This window comes from Sander vitreus, unplaced genomic scaffold, assembly GCF_031162955.1.
Source record: "Sander vitreus isolate 19-12246 unplaced genomic scaffold, sanVit1 ctg267_0, whole genome shotgun sequence".
In the NCBI taxonomy this organism is placed as follows: domain Eukaryota; kingdom Metazoa; phylum Chordata; class Actinopteri; order Perciformes; family Percidae; genus Sander; species Sander vitreus.
The window spans coordinates 107,501-128,332 of NW_027595430.1; the positions used below are offsets into that span (position 1 = coordinate 107,501).

Genomic DNA, 20,832 nt, shown 5'->3' on the forward strand with positions numbered 1-20,832 from the left:
GAAGTCTAGTTTAAACTGTAGTTTGTGTAGTGTGTGTTTGTCTGTGTGGGTATGTATGTGTGTGCGTGAGAGTGTGTGTGTGTCTCTGTGTGTGTGTGTTGGTCTGTGTGTCTCTGTGTGTGTCTCTGTTTGTGTATATACTGTAGTTGTGTTCAGTAAGTCTAGATAAAAACTGTAGTTGTGTAGTGTTTGTGTGTGTGTGTGTCTGTTTGGGTCTGTGTGTGTGTGTGTTTAAACTGTAGTTGTGGTCAGTCACAGACGGAGCTGTCCGCGGTTCTGAAGTCTGGTTTAACTGTAGTTGTGTAGTATGTGTTTCTGTGCGTTTGTCTGTGTGTGTGTGTATGTGTGTCGTTGTGTGTGTGTGTGTGTTTGTGAGAGAGAGCGAGAGAGTGTGTGTGTGTGTGTATGTGTGTATACGCGTTTAAACGGTTGTGTTCAGTAACAGGCGGAGCTGTCCGTGGTGCTGAAGTCTGGTTTAAACTGTAGTTGTGTAGTGTGTGTCTGTGTGTGTCTGTGTGTCTTTGTACATCTATGTGTGTGTGTGTGTGTGTGTGTGTGTGTGTGTGTTGGTCTGTGTGTGTCTCTGTGTGTGTGTGTTTAAGCTGTAGTTGTGTTCAGTAACAGATGGATCTTTCCACGGTGCTGAAGTCTTGTTTAGTCTGTAGTTGTGTATTGTTAGTGTGTGTCTGTGTGTGTGTGTCTGTGTGTATGTGTGTGTGTATATGTGTGTTCAAACTGTAGCTGTGTAAACAGTAACAGATGGAGCTGTCTGCGGTGCTGAAGTCTGGTTTAAACTGTAGTTGTGTAGTTTCTGTGTGTCTGTGTGGGTCTGTGTTTCTGTTTATGTCTGTGTGTCTCTGTGTGTGTTTGTGTGTTTGTGCGTGCGTGTCTGTGCACGCGTGCGTGTGTGTGTGTTTAAACTGTAGTTGTGTTCAGTAACAGACGGAGCGGTCTGGGGTGCTGAAACATACTTACTTCTAAGTAAATACTGAATTAATCATTTGGAAATATAATCATAAACAAATAATATAAAAACACAACATATCTCTACATCTACTGTCGGATCTTCAGACCCACACACAATCTGCAGAATTTAGCACCCGTTTTTCTTTTTGGAGTATTTCCTGTTTTGTTTTCTCATTTTAAGAAGACAAAGAATAACTAAACCATCCTGTGTGCTTCACACTCCATTTTGGATCATAACTTTAAATATATCAACAAAAACATTGAAAAATCTCAATAGAAATGTAAAAAAAAAAAGTGACTTGAAAGATGGGACTAAAAAACAACAAAACCTTGAAGAAACCAAAAAGATCCATCCATCCATCTTCATTCGCTTATCCAGTGTCGGGTTGCGGGGGTAGCAGCTCCAGCAGGGGACCCCAAACTTCCCTTTCCCGAGCCACTTAACCAGCTCCGACTGGGGGATCCCGAAGCGTTCCCAGGCCAGGTTGGAGATGTAATCCCTCCATCTAATCCTGGGTCTTCCCCAAGGCCTCCTCCCAGCTGGATGTGCCTGGAACACCTCCCTAGGGAGGCGCCCAGGGGGCATCCATACCAGATGCCAGAACCACCTCAACTGGCTCCTTTTGACGCGAAGGAGCAGCGGCTCTACTCCGAGCTCCTCACGGATGACTGAACTTCTCACCCTATCTCTAAGGGAGATGCCAGCCACCCTCCTGAGGAAACCCATTTCGTCCACTTGTACCCTGGATCTTGTTCTTTCGGTCATGACCCAGCCTTTATGACCATAGGTGAGGATCTGAATGAAAACTGACCGGTAGATTGAAAGCGTTGCCTTCTGGCTCAGCTCTCTTTTCGTCACAACGGTGCGATAAATTGAATGTAATACCGCACCTGCTGCACCAATTCTCCGACCAATCTCCCGCTCCATTGTCCCCTCACTCGCGAACAAGACCGCAAGGTACTTGAACTCCTTCACTTGGGGTAAGGACTCATTCCCTACCTGGAGAAGGCACTCCATTGGTTTCTTGCTGAGAACCATGGCCTTCGATTTAGAGGTGCTGATCCTCATCCCAGCCGCTTCACACTCGGCTGCTAACCGATCCAGTGAGTGCTGAAGGTTAGAGGCCGACATCATCTGCAAAAAGCAGCGATGAGATCCCCAGCCCACCGAACTGCAACCCCTCTCCACCCCGACCACGCCTCGATATCCTGTCCATAAATACTACAAACAGGATTGGTGACAAAGTGCAGCCCTGGCGGAGGCCAACTCTCACCTGAAACGAGTCTGACTTACTGCCGACAACCCGGACACAGCTCTCGCTTTGGTCGTACAGAGATTGTATGGCCCTGAGAAGGGACCCCCTCACCCCATACTCCCGCAGCACCTCCCACAGTATCTCCCGGGGGACCCGGTCAAACGCCTTCTCCAGATCCACAAAAGCACATGTAGACTGGTTGGGCATACTCCCAGGCTCCCTCCAGGATCCTTGCGAGAGTAAAGATCTGGTCCGTTGTTCCACGACCAGGACGGAATCCGCATTGTTCCTCTTCAACCTGAGGTTCGACTATCGACCGAACCCTCCTTTCCAGCACCTTGGAGTAGACTTTACCGGGGAGGCTGAGAAGTGTGATACCCCTGTAATTGGCACACACCCTCTGGTCCCCCCCCCCTTTTTAAAAAGGGGAACCACCACCCCGGTCTGCCACTCCTTAGGCACCGTCCCAGACTTCCACGCAATGTTGAAGAGGCGTGTCAACCAAGACAACCCCTCCACACCCAGAGCTTTAAGCATTTCTGGACGGATCTCATCAATCCCTGGGGCTTTGCCACTGTGGAGTTGTTTAACTACCTCAGCAACTTCCACCAGGGAAATTGACGACAATCCCCCCCCCCATCATCCTCCAGCTCTGCCTCTACCATAGAGGGCGTATTAGTCGGATTTAGGAGTTCCTCAAAGTGCTCCTTCCACCGCCCTATTACCTCCTCAGTTGAGGTCAACAGCGTCCCATCCTTACTGTACACAGCTTGGATGGTTCCCCGCTTCCCCCCTCCTGAGGTGGCGAACGGTTTTCCAGAAGCACCTTGGTGCCGACCGAAAGTCCTTCTCCATGTCTTCTCCGAACTTCTCCCACACCCGCTGCTTTGCCTCTTTCACGGCAGAGGCTGCAGCCCTTCGGGCCCTTCGGTACCTTGCAACTGCCTCCGGAGTCGTCTGGGATAACATATCCCGGAAAGACTCCTTCTTCAGTCGGACGGCTTCCCTGACCACCGGTGTCCACCACGGTGTTCGTGGGTTACCGCCCCTTGAGGCACCTAAGACCCTAAGACCACAGCTCCCCCGCCGCAGCTTTCAGCAATGGAAACTTTGAACATTGTCCACTCGGGTTCAATGCCCCCCAGCCTCCACAGGGATGCACGAAAAGCTCCGCCGGAGGTGTGAGTTGAAAGTCTGTCGGACAGGGGTCTCCTCCAGACGTTCCCAATTTACCCGCACTACCCGTTTGGACTTACCAGGTCTGTCCAGAGTCTTCCCCCACCCCTTGACCCAATTCACCACCAGATGGTGATCAGTTGACAGCTCCACCCCCCTCTTCATCCAAGTGTCCAAAACATATGGCGTCAGATCAGATGAAACAATTATAAATTGATCATTGATCTTTGGCCTAGGGTGCTCTGGTACCAAGCACACTTATGAGCATCCCTATGTTCGAACATGGTGTTCGTTATAGACAATCCATGACTAGCACAGAAGTCCAACAACAGACAACCACTCTGGTTTAGATCAGGGAGGCCGTTCCTCCGAATCACGCCTCTCCATGTATCTCCATCATTACCCACGTGCGCGTTGAAGTCCCCCAGCAGAACTATGGAGTCCCCCAGCTGATCCTCATACAGGACTCCATTCAAGGTCTCCAAGAAGGCCGAATACTCCGAACTTTTGTTTGGTGCATATGCACAAACAACAGTTTCCCCCCCCCACAACCCACAGGAATAGGGAGGCGACCCTCTCGTCCACCGGGGTAAACTCCAACATAGCGGCGCTCCCCACAACCGTTCGCCCGGCGCCTCACACTCTGGGCAACTCCGGAGAAGAAAAGAGTCCAATCCCTATCCAGGAGTATGGTTCCAGAACCGAGACTGTACGTAGAGGTAAGCCCCACCAGATCCAACTGGTAGCGCGCCACCTCCCGCACAAGTTCTGGCTCCTTCCCCCACAGAGAGGTGACATTCCACGTCCCCAGAGCCAGCCTCTGCCGCCCGGGTCTGGTCCGTCGAGGCCCCTGACCTTCATCACCACCCATGTGGCAGCGCACCCGACCCCAGCGGTTCCTCCCACAGGTGGTGGGCCCATGGGATGGAGAGAGAGGTTCCACTTAGCTTTTTCGGGCTGTGCCCCTCCGGGCTCCGTGGCAAACCCAGCCACCAGGCGCTCGCTGACGGGCCCTCCATCTGGCCCTGGCACCAGACGGGGGCCCCGGGTATCCTCCGGGCAGGGTCACTCACTCTCTTCCTCGTTCACTAATAGGGTTTTTGAACAATTTTTTGTCTGGCCCCTCACCTGAGACCACTTTGCCTTGGGAGACCCTACCAGGAGCACAAAGCTCCAGACAACACAGCCCGAAAAAGCGAAAAGATGTTCAAAAAATAGACATAATGTGATGAGAGGGAACAATCTCAGGGATGGATGGAGAAACTAACAACTAAACCATCCTGGACACTCGGGTTAGTTTCCTTTGAACAGATTCATGAATCAGACTCTGTGTGAAAGGAGCTTAAAATCTGTAACAAGGAATCCTTTTCATCTGACGTTGAGACTTTATAAACTCTGGATGTTGTAGAGAAGAAGACTTTAAAATGTGAATGTAAATGCTGCTGTTGTCAGCTTCCTGAATAAATGTTTTAGAATTACAGACTTTACAAACATTTATGCTGAAACTGAGTTTGGTTTGAAGGCGTTGAGCGTGTCGAGTCTCGAAGCATCTCAGGAAGTCAAAGCTCAAACTCAATCATGTTTATTGATCAGCTGCAGACACAGAAAACACACTTTTATATTCTTTTATCTCCGTTACACAAACATCCAAAGTTAGGCAAATGAATGTAATTAAAAGCTAATACATAGGGTGAGATGTGAAAAGAAGGTAAATTAACAAGGAGGCTATGTCGTATGTACACTCAGATTAGCAGTGCATTGTGGGTATTTTATTGTGGACTATAGAGTGAAGGAAATCAACCGGCAGAGAATTAAAACTCCACTAAAAACGCACTATGTAGGGAACTATTTCTGTTAAAGGGAACAGTTTCTAACACAGCTACTGGTTCTTTTACAACGTTGTTTCTCTGTGGCATCTTTTCCTCTCTTCCTCTTTAATCTCTTCCTCCCCCTCCATGTTTTACATTATGTCCATCAGTCTCTTTTCTTCTCTGTCTCCTAGAATATATATATATATATATATACTCTCTCTCTCTGATTTGCCTCAATGGCATGCTGTTGCCGCGGTAACCGTTAGGGAAACTGTATTTATGCTCTCTCACAGTGGAGCTGGCAGTAATGAACACACACACACGAACACACAAACACGTGCGCACGCACACACACACACACACACACACACAGAACAAAGCCACCAGCTGCTTTTCTAAATGCCTTTACTTTGAGAGACATTAGTTAAACAGCTCTGAGGGTTTTCAACCGTTTAGACTCAAAACTAAAAACTTAACTGAGATCTAATGAACTACTAAAACTATAGTAGATCTAGTTTCTTAGTGTTCAGTCAGGATGTTAGCTTAGCATTACATTTTCATCGTATCCCACTTTCTCCATTCATCCAGTCTCTCTCTCTCTCTCTCTCTCTCTCTCTCTGTGTCTGTGTGTTGATGGCGTCAGTATATATTTCATGAGGGGGGAGGAGAAACATGTTGACTCCCTTGGAGGAGGACGAGGTATTGATGGAGATGAAGTACAGCGATCTGTGTAAAGCTGCAGCGGGTCAGCGGGGAGCTGCTTCAGTCCAGCTCTCATCAACACTTATTTAATTCAGTTTCCAACGGAAGCTGTCGATCCAAACACAAATATCTTTCAACAGGTTGATTTGTTCCAGCTGACGAGTTAAACATGGACACTAACATGGAAATTAATTTCTACCATCTTTGAGTTATGTTTCTGTAAAATTAATAGTAAGGAGGGCTAGAAAAGTTATCACCTTCTTCCTAACCTGAACATGACCGATATTATTCTAGATGCTTATCTGTTGTTTGTTTTCTGAACGGCTCTGCGTTTAGCAGGTGGATTTAATTTATATTTATTTATATATATAATGACTGAGACTAAAAACAACAGGCTCCTGGTTGAGAAGTCTCTCAGCCTCTTTCCAACAGCTGGGATTTCTGTCCAGCTAATGTGGCAGAGCATTACACACACGCACATTAACACACACACACACACACACAGTCACACACACACACATAGACACGCCCCCCTCCCCTCCGGAGCAAGAACGCTGTAATTAACTGGACTGTCTCTCGGTCAACGGCTAAATCCTCTCAGACAAACAAAGACACCGGTGTTGTGAATATTAAAATCATCCATTAATCCATCTCCATGCCTGTTAATTATCTATAAACAGATGCACTTTATTTCAACCACAGCAGCCTCGAACAAAGAGAGAAATTTCGAGGACATCATTCAGTCACACCGACATAAAGACAGTTGTTACTCAATGATCTGACACACGCATAAACCGACACTGTGAAACGCTTTACACTGAAAACATTAGATTGTATTATTGCGTTTAACTTCAACTAGTCCCGGTGACAGAGGCTCCGTTGGATAAGCTGTTTTCTGAGGAAAAGGCAGCCAGATCTTTTTAAATGGCTGACAAATCAACAGATGTGTTTCCCAGGATGGTGAAGGAATGTCCCACCTTCCTCTGCCTCTGATTGGTTTACCCAAATTCTAGTCTGGATTGATGGCAGTTCATTTATCGGATAATTGCCAGATGTCCCTCACCTTGCAAAACACAATTCTCTTCAGGAAAAAACAACAACCTTGTAGCTAGCAGGCTACACGCTAAAAATAATAAGTTATAAATGATTGCCCCAAAGTGGCGGCAGGGAATACCTCCTCATATGTAAAACAGAGAAGGTAATGGTGGCATTTTTAAACCCGTGGTTAACGTTGTGAAACAGTCCCAGTCTGGTTAGGGTTAGACACCAAAACTACTGAGTTAAGTTGATAAGAATATGGAGGTTTGGGTTACCACATGACTCAGAACATGATGTAGCTCTGTTTGTTCCCTGAAGTTAGAAAAACTCTCCGTTTCCTTTTCTTTTCAAACCAACATCGACCAATATCCTCAGATACCCTGTCTGACCTGGACGATAATAATAATAATAATAATTATAAGAAAACGACAAAGATCACCGTACACCAGCATTTTATGTTCTACAAAAACGTCTTGGCACAAACAAACCAGATGTTTAAACGTTTGTGTTTTTATTGGTTTTCTCTCCGTGATGTGACTCTCATCTCTCGTCTTCTTTTTGTCTCCTAACATCTGTCTCTCTGTCTCCTAACATCTTTCTCTCTGTCTCCTAACATCTTTCTCTCTGTCTCCTAACATCTGTCTCTGTCTCTCATTAGCAGAAAGGACGGAGTGACTCCCTGCGGCCGATGGACAGACATGGAAACATAAAGGTAATGCTCCATGACTCTATCCCTCCATCCCATAATTCATCTTTAATAATGTTCCTCTCTCATAAAGCTGATGTTAGAGAGAGAATATTTCCTCCAGACTGTCACAGCTTTTAATCTCTGATTTATGTGACAAAGGTTTGATACGTGTGAAAGTCTTTTAAAGCATGGTAGCTGGATGCTCTCGGTGGTTTCCTCTTTCCACTCAAATAATTCATATCACCATGAGGAGTTTTAATGTCTGCTGTGAGAGAGGAATGTTGCATCCTCAGTAATAAAACGGATCACTCACATAAAAGCTTGGGTGTCTTGAAAGGCGCAAACAAATAAAATAAATTATTATTTTTGTTAACATCCTTCTCCTTCTATATCCATTTTCCAAGGACTATTGCGGTTTCCAGAGTTTAGCGCCGCCCAGGACGCTTGCAATTGGTTTTAGGAAATACGGAGCATCTCTTTCCATCCGTCCCAGACTAGAGAAGCAGCAGGCAGTCTAGTCTTTTACTGACTTGTGAACCCTAAGTTTAGTCACAGTAATTTTATATTTTATTTCCCCATGAATCCTGTTTATTAACGATAGAAAATGTGAATCTTCAGGTCAGAGGACGGAGACCCTCTCAGCTCCCGCTGGACAGACCACAAACCTCCCAGCAGCCTTTGCAGCAGTTGGGGTGGTCCCGCAGGAGTCACAAGAGGAAAGGTACAACACGTCTTACTGACATGTTTAATATTTCACCGAATTTGAAATCTCATCAACGTCAGAGAGCCAATCAGCATGCAGCATGCTTATACCAAGATCTAATAATGTCTGTGATTGGCTGTCTAACGTTAAATGACGTAGAGACATGCAGGAAAAACTCTACGTCACACAGAGATATTCACATAGTCGGAGCTGGAACATAAACACAAAGATTTGTGCCCTGATGTCTAGGAAGTGGTATGGAAGTGGCGGTTCAATACCCAGCCCTAGTCAGAGCCTTTACTTCCTCTTTCTTTTCTTTCTCATTGTCAATCAAATGATCTGAAATGCTAAAAGCATTCATGTGAATAAAGCCGGTGAAAGTGTGAAAACGTGTTGCTGTGTCTAAAATCGGCATTATATTTCTCTCATTGATTTAAAAAGCCTCTCGTCTCCTCGTTTCTCCACTCTTATCTGTCATTGTTGAAACCCACCGTGTCTGCAAAGAAAGATGAAATGACCTAAAAAATTCTGCGGGTTGCAACCATAAAATGACTACAAATGCAATTCATTATTTTTTCAGCAAATTACGTTTCCATCAGCGCTTAACGCATAAACGCGTAAGATTGAAAACGTGTGGCTGGAAACATGGTGAAGCTGCTGTCAGACGGGAATCCTCTCTTTCCATTTCATCCTCTAATATCTCTCTTCATTACTTCTGATCCAAACTTCGCTTCATCCTCTTTCTTGTATTTCCCACGGTCTTGCCGCCTCACATCTCATCTAATGGTCTCATCCTCTTCCTCTTCACATTTTCTCATCTTTTATCTTTTCCCCTCTCAAATCTCCTGACATTTCCTCTCCTCTTTCCCCCTCATCTCCTATAATATCAAATAACTGTGTGATCACTTTACTTCTATCATCTTTTCTGATGTAACTGCAGAATTTTATCATTTCTGCTCATCTGTTTCACATTTGTATCCTCTCTCATCTTTTACGTTTCCTCTTTCATTTATTCAAGCAAACACACAGCATGTAATAAAAAAAGATTCCTGTTTGCTTCATGGCTTCCTTCTGCTTTGATTGTCTTGAGTTTCTTTCTGTTCTCTCTCACTAAAGGCGCTGCATGTCGGTCCTAAATGTGGGTATTAGGCATGTATTGTATGTTTTACAAAAACTACTCTTCCAATGTCAGAGTCTCAAAGTTTCAAGTCTCATAGTGTTAAGTCAGGGTTAGGGTTAGGGTTAGTTAGCCCAGTTCAGCCCAAAGACTCGTGACGAGATGAGTATAAACTTGCAACTTCTTGCAACAAGCTGGTCTGCTGCAAGTTCACACCAATGCAACGAGACGGTGTATCATCACCATAACAATGCCTCTTTGTACTTCCGTTCTGACATTCGACTTTTAGGCTTTTTTGTAGCTGGATATATCTATCTATTTGTTTTGTCCAAATATGAATGTGGTTAACATTAGTGATATTTAGATGCAGACACCACCTGTGGGAGGAACCGCTGGGGTCGGGTGCGCTGCCACATGGGTGGCAGTGAAGGTCAGGGGCCTCGACGGACCAGACCGGGGCAGCAGAGGCTGGCTCTGGGGACGTGGAATGTCACCTCTCTGTGGGGGAAGGAGCCGGAACTTGTGCAGGAGGTGGAGCGCTACCGGTTAGATCTGGTGGGGCTTACCTCTACGCACAGTCTTGGTTCTGGAACCATACTCCTGGATAGGGGTTGGACTCTTTTCTTCTCCGGAGTTGCCCAGGGTGTGAGGCGCCGGGCCGGGTGTGGGGATACTCACAAGCCCCCTGCTGAGCGCCGCTATGTTGGAGTTTAACCCGGTGGACGAGAGGGTCGCCTCCCTACGCCTGCGGGTTTTGGTGGGGAAAACTCTGACTGTTGTTTGTGCATATGCACCGAACAAGAGTTCGGAGTATTTGGCCTTCTTGGAGACCTTGAGTGGAGTCCTGCATGGGGCTCCAGTCGGGGACTCCATAGTTCTGCTGGGGGACTTCAACGCGCACGTGGGTAATGATGGAGACACATGGAGAGGCGTGATTGGGAGGAACGGCCTCCCTGATCTAAACCAGAGTGGTTGTTTGTTGTTGGACTTCTGTGCTAGTCATGGATTGTCTATAACGAACACCATGTTCGAACATAGGGATGCTCATAAGTGTACTTGGTACCAGAGCACCCTAGGCCAAAGATCAATGATCGATTTTATAATCGTTTCATCTGATCTGAGGCCGTATGTTTTGGACACTCGGGTGAAGAGAGGGGCGGAGCTGTCAACCGATCACCATCTGGTGGTGAGTTGGGTCAGGGGGTGGGGGAAGACTCTGGACAGACCTGGTAAGCCCAAACGGGTAGTGCGGGTAAATTGGGAACGTCTGGAGGAGGCCCCTGTCCGACAAACTTTCAACTCACACCTCCGGCGGAGCTTTTCGTGCATCACTGTGGAGGCTGGGGGCATTGAACCCGAGTGGACAATGTTCAAAGTTTCCATTGCTGAAGCTGCGGTGAGGAGCTGTGGTCTTAGGGTCTTAGGTGCCTCAAGGGGCGGTAACCCACGAACACCGTGGTGGACACCGGTGGTCAGGGACGCCGTCCGACTGAAGAAGGAGTCTTTCCGGGATATGTTATCCCAGACGACTCAGGAGGCAGTTGCAAGGTACCGAAGGGCCCGAAGGGCTGCAGCCTCTGCCGTGAAAGAGGAAAAGCAGCGTGTGTGGGAGAAGTTTGGAGAAGACATGGAGAAGGACTTTCGGTCGGCACCAAGGTACTTCTGGAAAACCGTTCGCCACCTCAGGAGGGGGAAGCAGGGAACCATCCAAGCTGTGTACAGTAAGGATGGGACGCTGTTGACCTCAACTGAGGAGGTAATAGGGCGGTGGAAGGAGCACTTTGAGGAACTCCTAAATCCGACTAATACGCCCTCTATGGTAGAGGTAGAGCTGGAGGATGAGGGGGGATTGGCATCAATTTCCCTGGTGGAGGTTGCTGAGGTAGTTAAACAACTCCACAGTGGCAAAGCCCCAGGAATTGATGAGATCCGTCCAGAAATGCTTAAAGCTCTGGGTGTGGAGGGGTTGTCTTGGTTGACACGCCTCTTCAACATTGCGTGGAAGTCTGGGACGGTGCCTAAGGAGTGGCAGACCGGGGTGGTGGTTCCCCTTTTTAAAAAGGGGGACCAGAGGGTGTGTGCCAATTACAGGGGTATCACACTTCTCAGCCTCCCCGGTAAAGTCTACTCCAAGGTGCTGGAAAGAAGGGTTCGGTCGATAGTCGAATCTCAGGTTGAAGAGGAACAATGCGGATTCCGTCCTGGTCGTGGAACAACGGACCAGATCTTTACTCTCGCAAGGATCCTGGAGGGAGCCTGGGAGTATACCCAACCAGTCTACATGTGTTTTGTGGATCTGGAGAAGGCGTATGACCGGGTGCCCCGGGAGATACTGTGGGAGGTGCTGCGGGAGTACGGGTTGAGGGGGTCCCTTCTCAGGGCCATCCAATCTCTGTACGACCAAAGCGAGAGCTGTGTCCGGGTTCTCGGCAGTAAGTCAGACTCGTTTCAGGTGAGAGTTGGCCTCCGCCAGGGCTGCGCTTTGTCACCAATCCTGTTTGTAGTATTTATGGACAGGATATCGAGGCATAGTCGGGGTGGAGAGGGGTTGCAGTTCGGTGGGCTGGGGATCTCGTCGCTGCTTTTTGCAGATGATGTCCTGATGGCATCATCGGCCTGTGACCTTCAGCACTCACTGGATCGGTTCGCAGCCGAGTGTGAAGCGGCTGGGATGAGGATCAGCACCTCTAAATCGGAGGCCATGGTTCTCAGCAGGAAACCGATGGAGTGCCTTCTCCAGGTAGGGAATGAGTCCTTACCCTAAGTGAAGGAGTTCAAGTACCTTGGAGTCTTGTTCGCGAGTGAGGGGACAATGGAGCGGGAGATTGGTCGGAGAATCGGCACAGCAGGTGTGGTATTACATTCAATTTATCGCACCATTGTGACGAAAAGAGAGCTGAGCCAGAAGGCAAAGCTCTCAATCTACCGGTCAGTTTTTGTTCCTACCCTCACCTATGGTCATGAAGGCTGGGTCATGACCGAAAGAACAAGATCCAGGGTACAAGCGGCCAAAATGGGTTTGAAAATAGGGTGAGAAGCTCAGTTATCCGCGAGGAGCTCGGAGTAGAGCCGCTGCTCCTTTGCGTCGAAAGGAGCCAGTTGAGGTGGTTCGGGCATCTGGTAAGGATGCCCCCTGGGCGCCTCCCTAGGGAGGTGTTCCAGGCACGTCCAGCTGGGAGGAGGCCTCAGGGGAGACCCAGGACTAGGTGGAGGGATTATATCTCTAACCTGGCCTGGGAATGCCTCGGGATCCCCCAGTCGGAGCTGGTTAATGTGGCCCGGGAAAGGGAAGTTTGGGGTCCCCTGCTGGAGCTGCTACCCCCGCGACCCGACCCCGGATAAGCGGATGAAGATGGATGGATGGATAGATGCAGATGCATTTCTATATACAAAAAATTTTATATATATATATATATATATATATATAAAAATTAAAACCAGCAGTTTGTAACATAAAAATAAAATAGATTATGGATAATTTTATTTCGGTAGTTTATAGCCGACTTCTCTATTGGCTGTTGAAACAGGAGACGTCTCTTACGTTCTAAAACCAGCCTCTGGAGACTCGACCAGCTGACTTCTCTATTGGCTGTTGAAACAGGTGACGTCTCTTACGTTCTAAAACCAGCCTCTGGAGACTCGACCAGCTGACTTCTCTATTGGCTGTTGAAACAGGAGACGTCTCTTACGTTATAAAACCAGTCTCTGGAGACTTGAACAGCAGAGTCTTAGCGAAACCATCAGCTGGCTTGAGTCGAGCTGAGATGGGCCGGTTCAGACCACTGAAACTTTTGTCTGTGATGTTCTAAAACAGTCGCGATTCTTTGGTCTGAATTGGGCTGAATTGGGCTTGAGACTCAGAGTCTCAAGTCAAATCAGAGAAACTTCTGAGGATCTAATCCAGATCTCACATTTAAGCCAGTTTTAAAAGACGTAATGTTTACCAGCTGATTATTGATTCAGAGACACATTGACGTCCCTTTCATTTGGGTTTTGTGATGGATGAAGTCAGATGTTTTAGGTTTTTCTCACCGATGTGTGTGTATATACATAATAGATTATTATTTTCTGTGTGTTGTCCCACGCCATTCTCTCAGGAACTTTAGCGTGCAGCACTAATGCTAATGGCAGCGGCTCGGTCTGCTCTGTTGTCATGGTAGCGATCCCCGACTGTGTTGACAACGCCACGCAAACAGACATCAGCTTCCAGAACACCAGAGGTCATCACCATGGCGACCAGAGAGGCTCTCCCCCCCCTCCCCCCTCTCCTCCCGCTGAAGAGATGGACGCCATCAACCAGTTGTACGTCCAACATGTTGTCAGATAATAAAATAATCTCACGTATAGAAGATCTATACTATGATGTCTGTTACATGTTATGTGTATATTTTTTGGAGGGATTTACCCCTAAAGCACTTAAGTCCTCCACAATCCGATGGAAAACCCTGATGGATATTATGGGATTGATTGTTGTGTGTTCCAGCTGTGTGTTTGAGTTCAACGACCCCGACGATTATTTCGACGTCTCCAACCATGAGGTGGACCGACGGGACGCCCTCCAGTACGAGGTGAGGAACCCAAAATAACTCAACAAGAAAACACACATTACTGCAAAACCATCCACAGCTTTCATAACGTTCCTGAAACAAAAACAACCACAGCTGTCATGTTACTGAAACAAAACCATCCACATTCTTCTCTTCCTGCAGGAAGTTTCTCTGTTTAACAGGAAGGGTCTCTGTAGAACAGGAAGTCTCTCTGTATAACAGGAAGTGTCTCTGTATAAACAGGAAGTGTCTCTGTATAAACAGGAAGTGTCTCTGTATAAACAGGAAGTGTCTCTGTATAAACAGGAAGTGTCTCTGTATAAACAGGAAGTGTCTCTGTATAAATCGAGCCAGCGGGAGAAACTGGGTCTGACTGTCTGCTACCGGACTGACGACGAAGATGATCTCGGGATTTATGTTGGAGAGGTGATGCTCAGACATCCTTTCATCCCTTCATCCTTTCATCCTCTTATCTCTTCATCCTCTTCAAATACTCAGTGTTTACTCCTTCGTTCATTTACTGACTTGTTTATCTTTTCACTCATAAAGGTGAAACTCCTGCTTTCTCCATTTCTTTCAGCCTTTCATATTTTCTTACCTCTTCATTTATGTATTCCATCCATTAATCACCTATTCATTTTTTTCCATCCTTTAATCTCTCTCAGACTCAAAACTAAAAACTTAACTGAGATCTAATGAACTACTAAAACTATAGTAGATCTAGTTTCTTAGTGTTCAGTCAGGATGTTAGCTTAGCATTACATTTTCATCATATCCCACTTTCTCCATTCATCCAGTTCTTCTCTCTCACTCTCTCTCTCTTTAATTCATAAACTCATTTATTTATCTGTTCAGTTGTTATCCAAGTGCTTTCTTTCCCTTTAACTCTCTCTCTTTAACTTTATTTTTTTCTCTGTATCTTTCCAACTTTAGGTAAATCCAAACAGCGTAGCAGCAAAGAACGGGCGAATCAGAGAGGGAGACCGAATACTGCAGGTACACACAGCAGACACACAACAACATGTAACTAGACGTTAAAATGTTGTGAAGGGACCGTTAGGTATTTATGGAATGGACCACCGGAGGAAAATAGGGGAGGGTCATGTCTTTTTATTCTTTGTTGAGGGGAGGGTCACCAGGGTTCGCCAAAATATTGGGGGGGCACTGGTGGCTTAAACGGGTAATTACATTGTTTAAAAAAACGAGTGGAATAATTACATCTGGCATGACTAGATATTTTAGAAATATCTTAAATAACACAAAACAACTAAATGGTGGTAGGTAATACATCAGATTTCATATACTGCTTTAGTAAAAAAAAATATTACCTGGCTGACCATGGGAGCAGCAGGACGCAAAAAAACGCGCTAGTCTGGACATCTTGCCGTGCCAACGTTGCAATAAAGGTTTCCTAAATGCCATGTATATACATGTGATGTCAGCTTACTAATTGATTGTGGGTTTTGTGTAGATTTGGACTTTTATACATTTATTCCACTTTGTTTAAATGGTGAACTGGAGAGGCCTCGTTCACCTGTTTGGAGCTGACTGGTGAATGTGACGCCTTGCTGGATACACCGTGACCCTTTTTGTGGATGTACTGATCACTGTGGATTCCTTTTTTTTTCCCGTGTCATTGGATTACGGCAAAATACAGATGTTTTTTCTCAACGTGTCTTAACGTTTTATGGTGTGACTGCGCTTCGTTTCTGCGTTTGGAGATCATCTCAACAGACTGGAGGTCCAACACTGATTGTTCACCGTTACATTTTAGTTGAATGTAAGTGTCGGGGCGTTCCACCACTGTCTGTCTATTGCGTTCAGAGAGCTGTGCCGCGATTGGATTTCATGAGGGCAAATTATTAAATTGTTACAATGTAATTTAAAATCTGCTTTAAAAATAAACATATATGTTTCGGAATATAATGTTCAGCTTCGGCAGCTTTACCTATGTGCTAAAATATACAATGACTGAGGAAGACTGGTGACGAGTCCATAGCAACCAGTGTTGAATTGGTTATATCCCTTTGTCCTTTGCTGAATGGTCTCAATGTTTTATTGTTTTATTTCATGTGAATACTAGTTTACTGGAGGAGTAACTTAGTATTTGAAGTAATGCAGTTATGCAGGAAGTGTGCATTTAGTTTCCATGCTTGTGTTTCCACAACAATGTTAGTGAGTAAATCTCCTGAAATGGCCCCCACACCATAACAATGTTAGTGAGTAAATCTACTGAAATGGCCCACACACCATAACAGAGGAGTAGGATGCGTCAGATGAGAATGCAGAGGTTAACTCATGTATGTCATGGCTGTAAAAATCAAATGGCATCTGTATATCTTTGCTAAGTGCAAACTAGCACATAAGGGGAGGGTCATTCCTCTTTTTCAAATCATTTTGGAGGGTAATAGAAAAATTATTACTGGTGAGGGTCAAGTCTTTTTAGCCTAAAGGTCCCAAAACTCCTCCAGTGGCCCCTTAAATAAATAACGAACAGTCCCTAAGCATTAAGATTAGGGTTAGGTTCTTGCACACTGAGCCCGAAAAGTACGCAGAGTAACGTGAGTTACATAAACTAGCAAAACATGATGAAAAACAAGATAAGATCTCCATTTTCTTTCCCTTCATTGAACCTTATCTTTGTATCTTTGTCCCAAGAGGTTCAACCCTTTAAACTTTAACGAGACTGTGACTTCTCCTTTAGCGTCCGCCTCGGGACAAACTTTAGACCTTTTCTAAATTACCTTAAATCAATTAAAGTGTCTGAGTGATGGATGAAAGGTGAATGTTGACCTTCAGAGTTCAGACTGAAACACAAACCTGTCCTCTGATAAATGAACCGGCTCTCTGAGGGTTAGAAAGAGTTTCTAAATGTATACCTGCACCCCCGGGACAGTCTCGGCCAATCAGAGGGAGCAGTAGGCAGCCCAGTTACTGCTGTCCTAAAAATAGACAAAGAGAGAGAGATAGATATAGATAAGAGAGAGCAAGAGAGAGAAAGACAGAGACAATCGTTTCTGTTCAGCTGTTTGTCAGACTGAAACCACCATACGATTATCGTCAGTATTTATGAAGATCAGTTCATAATTCCATCTAAATAAACTCCTGTAACGCAGCAGAGATCCTGCGTCTATCCTTTCACAAAGTGCTTCACTGTCAAGAAAATGTAATGCAGTCGAGTAAATAAAGCAGTTATAAAACATACTAAGAGAACAGACATAAAACACAAGTTTAAAGCACAACAGATGATTCAGCTGCTTTTTAAATCAACTAGTATTCCAGCCTGGTCTCACAGAATTCCGTGAAATGATCACAAACTGTTAACAGTGCATTACGTGGTGGTGGCACAGAATGTGTGAAAATTCCGTGTGGCCACCACGGAAAACAATGCCGATGTAAAGTCAATAAGACGATGACGTAGCATTAAGAGCGACTACGGTGTAGTATGAAAGCCCGAAAATCTGCGTAGGGAGGTTGGTTGGGGGGGAGGATGGGTCAAACAACACAGGACTTTCACCCAGGAGACCGGGGATCGTGTCCCACGTGTCACGTTTTCTAAACCGAACCGTCGCTTTGTTGTTTTCCTTAACCCTAACTCTAACCCTGTTCTACCACAACCTTTTCCTTAACCTAAGGGGCTGTGTTAAGTTCACGGAATTGTTCCTTGGGCCCATCACAGAATTTTTGCCGATTCCGTGAAACTGCCACGGATTTTGAGTTAAGGGGCCGTGTTCATTTCACGTAATTCTGTGAGATCAGGTTGACTTTTCATAAGCTTAGCAGCCTTCAAGTCTTAAAACGTGTCTGAGGGAGACTTTAAAACCCTCGGTGGCTCTGTAAAGGAGCACCAACATATTAAACCCTAAACCCCAATTTCCACTGGAATGCGGCACAGCTGCAGAACGGCTCTGGAACGTCGACGGAGTCATTAGGTTTCCATTAAAGTCAATGTGTGCATTTCCACTGACTGCGGAACATCTGCGTCCCTACTCCATCCCAGCTCCGGGGGTCCGCAGCCCTCCGGAGCAGATACGCTGAGCTTCTATTTTTGCCGGACGCCGGAGAGCTCTGCAGCAATTCAGCACAGGACGGATAGTACGGGACAGGAAGTCGAGCACAGAAACAAAATAAACATCCGGTTAATTTTCAAAATAAAATCCAGCGTGCTCACGGCGGATCATATTTCCCTGCACTACACCTTGAAAATACAGCTCAGAGTTGTTTCCCCTCTACTCCTCTGGATGGAAACAAACTGTTGTTGGTTTTGTGGTTCTATTCTACGTGAATTCGCGAGATCTTGTGGGTCCTCATGACTACAGCTGTCAGTCATGGCCGCAGCCGTACCGCAACAAATCTGGATCTACTGGGTATTGACGGCTGGTGGAGCATGGAGCTGTTCCGCAGCGGTGCCGGTCCGCAGACGTTTTGCATTCAGTGGAAATCCGGAGAAAGTCTCTGCAATGCGATTGGCCCATCAACTCAAATTGAAGCATACAAGGGGTTAACTTTGGTTTGTGGGGGGACACAAAACTACGTACTCCCCAAAATTTGATTCCCATTTCCTGCATTTCTACATACGTTTAGGGACTATGGTGATACAAACTCCAGGAAATAATTAAGATAAGGTAAACTTTACTGTTCCACAATTTGGAACATTTTTCTTGGGCTAAGCCCCATGTTGACCATAAAGATAAATGATGGCAGAAAGAATAGTAGGCTGCTAATTATCTATGTATCACCATCACCGAGACTCATCCCCCTGGGTGTGTGGACTCTCCTTTCTAAGAGAGTTTTAAGATGAAAAACGAGAGAGAATAAATGTATCTTTATTTTCTCGGCTCATTATCCTCTGACCCCCACACTGAAACAGAGTCCGGGGGAAAAGGGAAAAGCTAAAGATGTGGAAGGCGAAGAATAGCACAGCAGCACCTGCCATCGCCATGGTTACTGGGCACTGGATGAATGATGTCAGCAGCGTTTCCCATGACAGCCGTCGCCACAGAGATGAAAACCTTCTGGACAGCTGTGGCCTCTCCCAAAAACGTCGTTACAGAAACAACTTCTCTACATGGGACACGGTTCAGACAGAATCCGGCTTCCTGCGAGTCACAGGACGGGGTTTAAAATCCTACTACTGGTCTATAAAGCTGAACGTTGGTGGAACAGTTATTAGTTTTCTTATGAAGCATCCGAGACTCTTCTCCTGAAAAAACGATCCCATAGGTCAGTAGTCATGACAGGAGTAGTCTGGCTTTGCCAGACCTTCCTCCAAAGCACGCTGGAGGAGGTTCTGGCTACTCCACATGGCATTCAGGGATGTTTATTGGCATTTCTTTAAACCAATCACAATCATCTTGGGTGGTGCTAAACTCCCGACGGAGCCACGGTGCCTCTGCTAAATAGTCTCAGGAAGGAACTTGTTTTGGTGGAACATGTGGACGTTCAAAAGTAGTTTTAGTCGTGCAACAGAAAACTCAGATTGGCCAGATAGTCTAGCTAGCTGTCTGGATTTACCCTGCAGAGATCTGAGGAGCAGTTAACCATAGTCCTCAGAAATCCACCAGAGGTTAGAATGCCAACACAGAGAAAGCCCAAGGCAACGGATGTCTGGCCTAAATGAGTGAAAGTGATATCTCCTCTCTTCTCTAGATTAACGGCCTAGATATCCAGAACAGAGAGGAAGCTGTCACCATCCTGACCAGAGAGGACATCAACTTCTCCCTGCTGCTGGCCCGGCCGGACACAGAGGTGATGTTTCAGCTCACACGCTTAAACCGTCTGATACTAACACACAACACACTTAAACTAATAATAACACACAACACACTTTAACTGTCTGATACTAACATACAACACACTTGAGAGAAGCGTTAAAAACGTTTAAAATAAGGCGACAGACACAAGTGTGAAAAACGTAGGACTAGTCATTGCCAATGATTTCTCAAATCGATTAGATTCCCGATTGGATTACATTTCTGATTAATTATCATCAGGTTAGAGAAACTTCAGTTCCAATCTCAGTTTATCTGGATATAAAAGAGATTTTCAGAGAACTAACGCTGTATATTAAACAAACAAGAAGCAACACTCAGATACCTTTGTAATGCACCAGGTTCATGTTTACATTAAGAACTGAGCCCAGAAAGTTTGTTTAACGACTTTTTACTTCTCCATCCATGGTGAAAAGGGTGATATTAATAGATCCATTCCTTTACTCATCCATATCAGATCACTCAAACAAAGATCAGTTTTAACTGGACAATAACCCAGGTCTAACAAACTGTGACTGCCAAATGGGGAAAGGGGGGTGGGGAGGGTGGTTACTGAGTAAATCCTTTTCTGTGACAATGGATTTATTGGTTTTCAGCTCCAGAAATAGACCCAGATCCCTAAGTTGAGGTGTAACAGCATCTCTTGTGTTTCATCTGTCAGCTACTACTTCTCTAACCTACTTTCTAAAGATGGCCAACACCAGAGGAAAGACTCATGAAAGCCACAGTTTGCTTCCCAGTGTTCCCTTCTGTTATGTATAACATGTATGGAATGGTTTGGCAGGAAGTTTTTTTCCCTGCTACCAATATTGATTGATTTCAGAGACTGTAGATTATAAGCAGTTAAAGTTGTATTTGTGCTCATTAAAGAGCTGTGTCCAGTCATTGAGGAAGTTGTTCAAGGAAATGTCTCTGACGCATAGAAGGTTAAGCTTAAGCCTTTAACTATACAGTAGCTTAAGCCTTTTATGGCATAAGAATGTATTGTGTACCAGACAGATAAGCAGAAAGACAGGAAAGACAGTTAAACTTAAGAGAACAGATGAGGAAGTTGCAC

At 45.7% G+C, this 20,832-nt stretch overlaps 1 protein-coding gene across 1 annotated transcript in view; it reads left to right on the plus strand.

Annotated features, from left to right (window-relative positions):
• LOC144513505 (PDZ domain-containing protein 4-like) overlaps positions 1 to 20,832 on the plus strand; it is a 36,834-nt gene that overhangs the window by 7,396 nt on the left and 8,606 nt on the right. Inside the window, exons 2-8 of the mRNA XM_078244605.1 lie at positions 7,608 to 7,661; positions 8,256 to 8,358; positions 13,555 to 13,759; positions 13,941 to 14,025; positions 14,332 to 14,430; positions 14,938 to 15,000; positions 19,654 to 19,752. Of these exons, the coding sequence (XP_078100731.1) occupies positions 7,608 to 7,661; positions 8,256 to 8,358; positions 13,555 to 13,759; positions 13,941 to 14,025; positions 14,332 to 14,430; positions 14,938 to 15,000; positions 19,654 to 19,752 (708 nt within the window). The remainder of the gene's footprint in view (positions 1 to 7,607; positions 7,662 to 8,255; positions 8,359 to 13,554; positions 13,760 to 13,940; positions 14,026 to 14,331; positions 14,431 to 14,937; positions 15,001 to 19,653; positions 19,753 to 20,832) is intronic.